Source organism: Mus pahari, chromosome 2, assembly GCF_900095145.1.
Source record: "Mus pahari chromosome 2, PAHARI_EIJ_v1.1, whole genome shotgun sequence".
NCBI lineage: Eukaryota > Metazoa > Chordata > Mammalia > Rodentia > Muridae > Mus > Mus pahari.
This window is the reverse complement of record NC_034591.1, coordinates 34176372-34188416: the sequence shown is the minus strand read 5'-3', so window position 1 is coordinate 34188416 and position 12045 is coordinate 34176372. Positions and strand designations below refer to the sequence as shown.

The following is a 12045-nucleotide window of genomic DNA, read 5'->3' as shown; positions in this document are numbered from 1 at the left end:
AAAGAGAGAGGAGGGGGGAGAGAGAAATACAAAGAGAAAGAGAGAGAGAGAGAGAGAGAGAGAGAGAGAGAGAGAGAGAGAGAGAGAGAGAGAGATGCAAAGAGAAATACAAAGAGAGGGAAGAGAGGAGAGAGAGTTCCAATGTGGGTCTGTTCCGATGTGGGTGTGAGTGGTCAGTTGGGGTACACATGTGAGCCATCTCTCTGGTCCAGGATCATTTTATTTTCTGCATCTTGTTTCAATACTTTTTCCCAATGCAGTTAAAACTACAGAGGTTTCTTTCTTTCTTTCTTTCTTTTTTTTTTTTTTTCAGATTAATAGTAATATCTCAGGCATGAGCATATTGCTAGGAAATAAGAACTATTCTCAGTAAATTAAATGCACGAAATACTTCCTCTATCTTTACTTTTAGAATTATACCAAACATAGTTTTAGAACACATTTGAACATCTTCATAATTAAATTTCTAAAATTAACCATTATGTAATACAATTTGATTTTTTTTATTGAAAATATTTTTTCATGCAATATATTCTGGTTACAGTTTCCTCTCCCCTAACTCCATGATTCTCCCCAACTTCCCTCCCACCTAAATTGACATCCTTTTTTTCTCTTTCTCATTAGAAAAAAAAAGGCATCTAAAAATTATAATTAAATAAAGACAAATCTGAATAGGACAAAACAAGCAAGGATACAGAAAGAAAAGAGCTAAAAAAAAAAAAAAAGCACAAGAAACAAATGCAGATATACATACATTCATTTACATCCAGAGAAATTGCATTAAAACCAACAAAAAACAAATGTAACAGCAATAGAATGGAAACTGTAACATGTATGCCAAAGAACTGTAAAGTTGAGAGAGAGAGAGAGAGAGAGAGAGAGAGAGAGAGAGAGAGAGAGAGATTGATTGTGCCTGGCATGGACTTTAGAAGTTTAAAGGTCATCCCATCCCCCTCCCACCCCACCACCACCCCCAGTGACACACTACTTCCAACAAGGCCATACCTCCATCAAAAGGAGTCCCATTCCCTGGTGAGTAAGCATTCAAATGTAGGAACTTGTGGAAGCCATTCTTACTCAATACCTTTAGAAAAACTAGGGCTGATGAGATGGTTCACTAGGTACAGGTGATTTCTATCAAGCCTCAAAGCAGAATTCAGTTTGCAGAATCTACACAGGGGAAAGAGAGCTGCCTCCTGAAAATTATCTGATCTGCATCACACACACACACACACACACACACACACACACACACACACACACACACACCACACAAACAGACTCATTATGTACTTGTAGAGGTTCAACCTAAAGCAATACAAACTATCTGTTGAATTAATTATTAATTAATAAATCTTAGGGATGGGGTTGCTACCTTCCTCAATAGTTGATGTTCCTGAGTGAAACACACACACACACACACACACACACACACACACACACACACACACACACACGTCTTTATATTTTAATATGCCTTGAGTAGCACAATACCTGGGTGACTGCCTAGCATTGGTGCTGCTAGAGTCTACCTTCCATCTATAATTGTGAGTTACCACTTGCTGACTTCTGTGTTCCGTGTTGGCTGCTCTTAGTCAACCGTCTGGACCATGTTTTCTTATACCAGAGCACAGGGCGCTCTCCTTGCCTCTCTACCCTGTGGCGACCTCTCTTGTCTCCCTCTCAACAGACTCTCCTAAAGCCTGGGGATCACCTTCTCCTCCTCGCAATTGGAAACTGGAGAAATCCTCAAATCCCGCCTCTGTCTCTCCTCCCCAGCTACTGGCTGCTGTCTACCAATTTGTCTACCAATCAGAACCACCTGGAGCAGGTTCCCAGACTCTTCATGGAGATCCTCTTATGCAAATAGTTTTCAGGGGAACATAGTTAGCATTCGTAATATAAGCAGCTACATCTATTCATTAAAATATCCAGTTGCATATTTTATATTGAAAGTGCTATTTCATTTATAAATCTTCTTAAAATCAATTATGTTTTTAGAGGGAGTGGAAATTAAGAAAGCAGTTACTAAGGGGATCTGATTCAAACTGGCAGTCTAAACAGCTCTTTTACGAAAAATACATAGATTTTTTAAAAACAAACTAAAATCCACGTAACAATCTATCAAGGAGAATTAAATTTAAATTAAACAAAATAAATAAACCACACAAGGAAATCCAATATTCACGATCTATAGCATAGCTGGGTGTCCGAGCACTCGCTTAGCATTCACAGAGCTCTGGCTCCATTCTCAACACTGCATAGAAAATCAAGTAACATTAAATTTTAATGTTTGGGAGAAACAAAGCAATAAGAATTATCTCCTAGAAATGATAAACATTTAGATTTCTTTCCTAATCTGGCTTCCCTAGGTTGGTCAATATGAGGAAAGATACATGAAACAGCTAACGAATATTTCCAACAAAGGGAATTTTATTTTATTTTATTTTATTTTATTTTTTAAAAGATTTTTTTACCCAGCATTCACGGGAACCAGTCATATAAAGTTGCATTGTGACTTGACTAAAGTTCCCTTAAAGTGTTTCGAACTAATTTTATAGTAGTGTAGTAAATGGTAACAAACAGTCTTTCTAGTTTGCACAGGAGGCAATATAAAGTTAACTTTGAGCATAGTGTTGGTTCACTTTCTTAATTCTCTTCAGATCATTTCACCGTTGGCTTTCCACGCCTATGAAGTATAGGTAACGTTTCACAGTGCACTCGGGATTACTTTGGCAACTCCAGCACTAAGGTGTTTTCATGATGTTAACCTCCTAGCAGCCAATGGCTCTGAGTTCTGCTTTTTATTATTTAGGAAGGACAGTTGCAATGGCTTGCGGTTGTGATCCTTTATTTTTATAGGGCATTTCTCTATCTTATGGCTCCATAGATGACAAGCCCATGAGGCAATGTGCAATATATAATAATTCAAAATGTACTGTTCACACATTACTGCCACTTGTTCTTTCAGCTGTCTGTCACCCTCCCTGTAAAAATGGCGGTCTGTGCATGAGAAATAACGTGTGCAGCTGTCGTGGTGGGTACACCGGAAAGAGATGCCAGAGAAGTAAGATGCCACTAAAATATTTGCATGCCACGGGGAAAAGCGAATCTTTGTTGTTTGATACATGTTTTTGTTGTTTTTTTTGTTGTTGTTTGTTTGTTGTTTTTTTAACTTAAGGCATCTGTGAGCCTATGTGCATGAATGGTGGAAAATGTGTGGGACCGAATATTTGTTCCTGTGCTTCTGGCTGGAGTGGGAAACAGTGTAACACACGTAAGTAAAACAAAGAAGACTCAGAGTGTCAATGCAGACCTTCCCGAGGGCCAAGGGCAGCAGAATTTAAGACAAATGAAGTCTTTCTGTTTTCATCTGTTTGTTTTTATTTTTGCTCCTTTATTTCTGCTCTGGGAGATACCACTTTGAAATAGTGAAAGACAGAGTCCTCTGTAGACAGTGTCCAGTGTTTTCTAGATTTTCAGTCACATATGCCAGCATAAGCCATGAGTCTGGACTAATCAGAAATTGGGTTTCGAGGAAGAGTTGAAATGAAATCACCTGAGCTCAGCAGTTCAGGTATTTGCAGAATGAGGTTCTACCCATTCCAACAGATTAGCTGCAGAGCTAGTAATGACCCCCCTCACTCAAATGTCTCCTTTATTCTTTGTATACAATTATTGTTTAATCTGGGGGTGAAGGTCCATGCCTTTGATCTCAGCACTTGGAAACCAAGACAGTCAGGCCTCTGTGAACTGAAGGCCGCCCTGGTCTACGTAGTCATGTTCAGACTAGGCACGGCTACATAATGAGAGTCTGTCTCCAGATAAACCAAGGCAATTTTAAAGTAATATATGTATTGCTTTAAAATGAAAATCACTGTAAAACTCCAACAACTGGGGAAGAGGTAGGGTACCACCATGGAACTCTGAAGATCATTTAAATCACACTTTTCTCTTCCTTTTCCCTTGTTTTTGATACTGTAATATAATTACATCATCTCTCCCTTCCCATTCTTCTCTCCAAACCCTCCCATATGCTCCTCCTTGCTCTCTTCCAAACTCACAAGACCTTTTTTCATTGCTTATCCTTTTGTGCATATCTTACTGCATGAGTGTGGAAAGATACAGATAGGAACAGAGGAAGACTACTCAGGCTGTATCATGTACCTTCTCAGGGCTGACATTTGCTATTGGAAATGACTTCATGTGCTCTTCTCTGGGGAAAACTTTCTCCTGATGTTGGTGTTCCTTAGTTGTCTATGGTTCTTTATGTAGAGTTAACACATCTGGTCTTTCCCGTATCTACTTTGTTCGGTCTATTCCTGTCCTTGTTCAGTTCTTGTTTAGACCGACATGTTGGTAAGACTTTTTTCAAGACTATGCCTGTCTGATATTGGGAAGTGATATTGATAAAATGTTTTCTTTTAGTTTTTTTTTTTTTTTTTCATTTTATTTTACTTTACTTTGGAGACAGGTTCTGATATCATTTAGGTTGGCCTTGAACTTTCTATGTAGCTGAGGCTGATCTCCAGGTAATACTGCCTTAGACCCCAAAGTGGATGTGTTCCATCACTCCTGGCTGAAGAAAGATCTTTTAATTCTTGACTTATAAACTTTTCTTCTAAAAAAAAAGGTTGTTTTATAGTTTATGTTATAATTTGACCAGTAGTTTAAATTTATAATTTCTTTACCTTTGTATTTTCAGCCATCTGCCTTCAGAAATGTAAAAATGGGGGTGAATGCATAGCTCCCAGCATGTGTCATTGCCCCTCCACCTGGGAAGGGGTTCAGTGTGAGAAACGTAAGCAGCATCCTCTACTTCATCTTCTGCAAATGAACACGTTGGAATAATCAATCTGTAGCTTATGAAGAAGTCCACAGTAGAGACACAATTTTAGATTACTGATCCCTTTGTAATTAAAAAGATGGGCCCACAAGATGGCTCATGGATAAAGATGCTTCCCACCGAGTCTGGTGAGAACAGATCCCACATGCTATTTCTTGACTTCCACATATGTGCCATGTCCTGAGTGTGCCCCTCCCCACAGATTATCCTAATTCTATTGTATCACTCTGATAAAATAAGCAAAAAAAGCATCCACAGTGATGAGAAGAGAGAAACCAATGCCCCCGTGCTTGGATAGCTTTCTTTTCACTCTTATACACTCTGGGGCCCCAAACCTGGGAATGGTGCCATCCATTTTCAGGCTGGGCAATCCCACATTATTTAAGACCTAATCAAGATACCCCATAGAAATGTCCATAGGCTAATCTGATCTAAGCAAACCTTCATTTTGACTTTCTTCCCAGGTGGTCCTGGGCTGTGCCAAATTGACATTGAGAACTACTTTTCACATATACAAAATAAAAATAAAAATTTCAAAGTAAAAATAAATGTTGGCCAATTTTAAATCCATTTGAAAGAAGTAAGAGTTTATTTGATAGTTCATTTTCCAATTTTCAATTCTCTTATTTCCTTTTAAAGATTTAAAACAGCATGTTAATCATACAAATAATTGGTTTCATTATGACATTTCATACCTGTGTATAATGTGTGCTCATCGTATTCATTTCCATTGCCCTCCTTTGTCCCTCTCTGCTCCTCATGATCCTTCATGAGTGTGGAAGCTTCTGTTATAGGTGTAGATTGATATTCTTTAAGCACAACCTGAAGCTGGGACTGTTCATTCTCCACACTGCAGGACAGTATGTGAATCGAATGTATTGACAGTTCTAACTGAACATAAATGTTACTGCCATCTTCTGGGAAATGGTGGTAATGCCTACTCATAAATATGCTATCTGGAGGATGGAATTCCGTTAGCATGGAACCCTGGAGTGTTACCTTCCTCCCCAACCACATACAGCAGCACGGATGAAAGCAGCTTGTCAAGTCTTGCATTATGTAAATTTTCAAAATTACACTTGGCAACAGTGATTCCCATGAAAAGTCACCACATATATACATTTTGTTGTTTATTTTTACTCAATATTATTTAAAAACATACTACCTGTCCTTAAAACATTATTTTTTAAATGTCCTTTACTGATAGATCTTATTTTTTAAAAGACTTATTTATTTTGTGTATGAGTATACTGTAGCTGTCTTCAGACACAGCAGAATAGGGCATTACAGATAGTCATGAGCCACCATTTGGTTGCTGGGAATTGAACTCAGGACCTCTGGAAGAACAGTCAGTGCTCTTAACCACCAAGCCATTTCTCCAGCCCTCATTAATATATTATTTCAAGTATTGTATTAATTTCTGTAACGCTACTGCACAGTATTTATATTTAATACAATGAACTTTCTCTTCCCCTATGGTAAGCATTTCACATATTGACAAGTAATTATTTTACTACAAGCATTTTTATAGATGATGATTCACAGATAGATATAAATATTGTAAAAATTACTTTAGGAGAGATTTCTACAAACACCTTTCTCATATGGACAGTGCAATCATGGTCCAAGAAGTAACTGAATATCTGGGCATGCTGGTTCACACTTGCAATCCAAGCACTTGAAAGGTTTGGTCAGGGGTACCGCAATGAGCTTGAGTAATTTAGGCTATATAGGGAGTACAAAGCTAGCAAAGGCTCATAGCAATATTCTGTTTCTAGAAATAAAAACCTAAAGGGAGAGAAGTAAGGGTGTTTCCAGTTACTGCCCAGAGTAGGATGTAAATTGCTTCATATACATACCATTATCAAATTGTCTCTTTGAAATACTTTTTTCAAGATATATTTAAAATAACAGAACATAAGTAATACAGTTTTAGTTTAATTTAATAAAGTATACCTTGAGTTGGAAGATTGGGTTCTGGAGTTAAGAGAGCATATAGATTAGATTTGCCAATAGGCAGATGACTAACAGATTCTTTATATCATCTATTTCTTTTCTACGCTAAGTAACTACCAGAAAATTTAAACCATGCATGGTTCATATGCGCTTCTTTCCTATGGTCAATTGTAATTTATTTTATTTATTTTTAAGTGGCACAGAAACTGTCCATGTCTCTGTGTGATGTTCCAATCCATATATGTATCATATGAAGTAATGACCACTGAGAATCACAGTAAAGACTCCAATCACAAGATAGATTCAGGACAGTGGAACGCAGTGTGTTATGGTATTCTATTATAAGGCATGATGACAATAACAATCTGCTTGTTGCAGCCGTTTGTACTCAAAAGTGCCTTTACGGAGGAAGATGTGCATTTCCCAGTGTATGTTCTTGCCGCGCTGGATATTCTGGAGCCAAATGTGAAAAGAAGATACAGGTACTTGATACTACCAATAACCGATGTAGGCTTCTGTGTCTGTCTTCTACCTGGTAACTGACTACTGTTGATATCTTATTTACAAAGCAGAACATACATCGATTCAATGTTTGCCTCCAAAGCCAGAAAATAATATCACTTTACACTCACACAAATGTCTTATGTTCATGTAAATGAGTGCAATGTATAGGTCCCACGGTACAATGGGATGCAGGATTCCAAGATAACAAAGGAAAGTGACTCCTTAGTATGGCATAGGACACAATTAATTTATGCTTTGGTCAAATGCCAGCCTCATATCTCTCAACCTACCCACCACTTTAAATTAATGAGCCACTACCTCGGTGATTCACCCCTATACAATTTAATGTCCATGTATCACAAAAAAGTCTGTTCTAATAATTCCCCCCCCAATTCTCTTGCTTTATTTGCTGTCTATTAAAATCCATTTCTAGGAAAAGAAATATGTCTATTACTAGAATTGGGGATTCTTTGTGCTTCAGAAACCAAAGAACCAAGGAAAGAAGAGGATTTCTTGCTGTAGGAGATGCTATAAGGCAACTGTGGTAATGCATTTATTCCAATGCCTCTGTCTACAAGTTTGCACTCCTATCTGCTCAGTCACTATTCAAATTCCAGACTAGCAAGATGTTGTTTGGTTCTGATTTCTACACATATTAGGTATGTGTGACAATGACATATAAGTACACATATGTATGCACATACAGAAGGCCCTTCAAAAATGTCTTACTCTATGAGTTTTGATATAAAAGCCATCACGTATTACTCCATACATCAAAAGGCTCAAGGGACAACTTGAGATGTGAGGGCTGTAGGATTTGGTGTTTAAGTTCAACTTCAGCTATGTAGCAAATTGAGACATTATGTTAAAATAAAACACAATAGCCCAGAGATCACAGAAGTCTAAATATATTGAAATATTATAATACTTAAAATGTTTTTTAAAAATGTTCTTCTTGAAGTTTGAAACTGGATCAATCTGTTTTGGGATGCAAAGTCAATTCCTGTACATTTTTTTCTCCCTGCACTTTTTTTCATCCAGGAAAAATATGGGCCCACCTGAGAATAGTACGGACATAATAGAGTCATGGTTTGAAATTTAGGATGTCAAGCTGTTCAATGCTTGGTTAAATCTGAGCACAGGACTGGGGAGTGGTGAGGGAAGAAAAGAATGGGAAATGAGGCTGCGAGAAATGTGTGAACTATTCTGAATATGCAGACCTTCCCAAAATATATAAAAGTCAGTTTTATTGGACATTGAGCATTTTGATGTAATACTTACCCAGTGTTCATCATTTTGATATACAAGCTGCAGATACAAGTGGGCTTATTTACCCTCCTTTGGATCTATTTTATGAAAACAGTGCTGAGTGTGGCAAATTTGACTTTCAAGTTGACAGAACTGAAGGACTTTGTATGCTATGCCAAAGGGGAAATAAATAGATAATAACAAGAGTTTCTACTGCTTATTGGAATGTGACTTTCTCTTTCTATTACAGATGAAACATCATTAAGAAACATGTACTATTTACAAGCATCTATCATTAGATATGCAGTTTTAATCAGAAAGAGTCGAAGATAATTTTTGAAGCTTATTTGGATATTGCTTAAAGTATTATAAAGACCAAATAAACTAAGAAAACGTGGAAGGATCTAAGTTGTCAATATCAAAGAAAAACAAAATAAAAGCTCCAAGTAATTTGAATTTGACTTTGAAGTATGGTTTGATACTTAATATTAAGTTCATACTCCTGATACAAATATGGTAATATTTGTAAGTTTGTAGTTTTATCAGTTGCAGCTGTGACTAGGTCTGTATCAGAGGTCAGTGAAAATGACATGCTATTTAATGTGTTCTAGATACACAATGTCTAATGCATAAGTATAGATTGCCAGGGTTTTTATAAAAACTGGGCATGAAGATAGAGACCTAGAGGTTGGCAAAGTAGCTACAAAAGGTCTGAAAGCTTGATACTGAAGATTCCAACCTAAAGTGCCAACCTAGTACTTTCTAGAACAGTGCTTCTTAAATTGTGATTAAGGACCTTTCACAGGGTTGCATATCTGATACCTGGCATATTGCATATTTATATTGAAATTAATTAAAATTATGAATCATTTAAGTTGCCAGTCATTAAATCACAGTTATGAAGTAACAATCACAGCATTAAGAAGGTGGAGAACTCTAGAAGCACTGCTGTTGCTGCTGCAGTCCTTGATAATCTTCAAACTCTAGCACCAAGTCTCAAACACAGTAGGTACTAGTGTGCAGCATGTATTACAATGTTGCTGTGAATCTTTTGACTATCCCAGCACCTAGGTATAGATACCAGCGGAAAAAATATAGCTTAGTTCAGGGGATATTAAGGAAGAGATTGTGGGAAGAACACAGAAGCTACAGAATGGGGATGAGTGTTTTGAAATACTGGATGTGACATTGGTATCACAATTGTAAACACATAGCAACTGGAGTTACTTCACACAGGCCCCACAAGAACAAGTCAGCTAAGATCCCAGGATGAATTGCATAGATGGTTTCTTGCCCCACCAATGACTAGTTATTGGAAGCAAATAGTTGCTAGAGAATCATTCTTTTCTGAGGATATAAATACTGGTAGACTTCTCATGCTCTAGTGAATGGTTCCAGACCCAAGCACATATGGGCACTACAAACTAGACTGGGCTATGCAAAGCAAAGAAAAAGTTGTATAGTTAGTAGAGGATCCTTTGGGAAGAACGCTAGAGTTGAGATGGTACATGGGAATAGATGCAGAATATGTTTTCATACTAAGAGCACAGTACAGGAACAGGGCAGGAGATCCACTAGCAGACACACTCAGCTGAGGGCTGTGACTGAAATTTTGGATGCAATTCAGCTCTACCTCACCCCGAGCCTGCGGACTTGTGAAGGAAACTTCACCTTCCTATACTCTTGAATCCATTCATTTGCAAAATAACGGTGAACATACTTCAGAGGGCTACTTGGTAATTTTAAAGTTAAAATGAGGTTATTGTAAATTTTACAGCACACAGCAATTGAACAAAGGTCAACCATGGTATTAGAGTATAGCTCAGTAGAGACAGCACTGGTCTATGTAAATTATCTTCTATTTGATTTCTGCTGAATAACCTTATTCCTTCTAGTTCTTTCTGAACTTAATCTGATTGGTTCAACTCAACTGGCCACAAACTAATTTCCAAACTGCCTGATTCAATCTGGCTTCTCTCGGTTTCTCACTAAATTGCTCTGGTTGGCCTCAAACTAACTCTAGCCATTTGTTATAGTTTTCCTGCTCCTTTTAATTCACTGGCTTTGCCTGTCTCTGCTGACCTGCACTGAACTACATGAACTCAGGAAGGAAGTCAACTCCACTGCAGTGCACTCATTGCACTGACCTCCAATTCTGGCTGACCAATAACTGAACTAACTCTCTCTCTCTCTCTCTCTCTCTCTCTCTCTCTCTCTCTCTCTCTCTCTCTCTCTCTCTCTCCTGTTCCTAAGTAGCTTTTCTCCTGAGAGAGTTGGGCCAATCCTATCCCTGACTCATTCTGTCAAATCTTTCTCTGATTCATCACTTTGTCTGTGTCTCGATTAGAAGTTGTTGTATGGGATTAAAGGTGTGTACCAAGGTCGTGTCTACATTCCAGCCAGACTTAGAAGCTCTTCAGATGTGATCAGAGCAGCCATGTTGCTGGATTAAAATTCCTCTGCAGGTCTATCATTCATAAAGCTCTGTGTTCAGTCATCAGTACTGAAAAGGAAAAAAGGAAAGCCTAACATATGGATCGTATTCTAGTTATTAATAATATTATTGCTAATATGTACCAGTTAGACAAGTTGGGGCATTGGTGACAGATGTCTGTATTTGGTTTTGTATTTTTTTCAGTGATTACTATATTTGGTAGGTATGGTTTGTGCCAAGCTTATATATTTACTCTTAAGAAACAACAAGTCAGCGATGTGTGAGTTAAACAAGATAAAATTTGTGGTTAATACTTAGTAACTAGACTACTCTAATGAAGGTTCACATATAAAGAGAAAAACTGGAGTGCTGAGTGTGTACTGAGGTGGTCCACATAGCCAACAAGTGTTCAGTGGATGGATCCGTGAGATTCCCTACGTAGTTTCCCCCATGGGTTTTCTTAGCCTTTACTAATTGAACTGCAAATAAGACCTGTGTGCCTTTAGTGGACCTTAAGGCCCGTTGTCATCATGTGCTTTTTCCATTACAAAATATTAAACCCTAAGCCCGGGCATAGTGCTCAAAGGCAGTGTACATATTTAGCACTCAGAAAAGTTGTGGTTCTAATCCTCAGTCTCCCAAATAAACAAAATTATGTATTATAGCCATGTTGGTATAAAGAAGAGTGTATGAATGTTGTTAAAAGAGCACACCTGAAACTCCATTCTTCCCATTTTCATGGCTGTCTAAAGCATCGTGGGCCATAGCTGCTGGACCTCTCTGCTAAAAAGGGCTCTGCTGCTAGACAGAGGTAGGATTTTGTTTGGTGTTGTGTTTTGCTGTTTTGTGGGAGGGGTCTCACAGTTAGGCTGGCCACCCGTTTTGCATAGTATACTTTAAACCTCCACTGAAGATATCTCAAGATAGTTTCAAAAAATAATACAAGCAAACTCCATGCCATTCCAGTGTGTGTGTGTGTGTGTGTGTGTGTGTGTGTGTGTGTGTGTGTGTGTGTGTGTGTGAGAGAGAGAGAGAGAGAGAGAGAGAGAGAGAGAGA

General features: G+C 38.0%; 1 protein-coding gene across 1 annotated transcript in view; it reads left to right on the top strand.

Moving 5' to 3' along the window:
- Vwde (von Willebrand factor D and EGF domains) overlaps positions 1 to 8870 on the top strand; it is a 65289-nt gene extending 56419 nt beyond the window's left edge. Inside the window, exons 26-30 of the mRNA XM_029535438.1 lie at positions 2972 to 3067; positions 3182 to 3277; positions 4706 to 4801; positions 7181 to 7284; positions 8805 to 8870. Coding sequence (XP_029391298.1) covers positions 2972 to 3067; positions 3182 to 3277; positions 4706 to 4801; positions 7181 to 7284; positions 8805 to 8819 — 407 coding nt within the window. The 3' untranslated portion in view covers positions 8820 to 8870. The remainder of the gene's footprint in view (positions 1 to 2971; positions 3068 to 3181; positions 3278 to 4705; positions 4802 to 7180; positions 7285 to 8804) is intronic.
- Positions 8871 to 12045: the final 3175 nt, after the last annotated feature.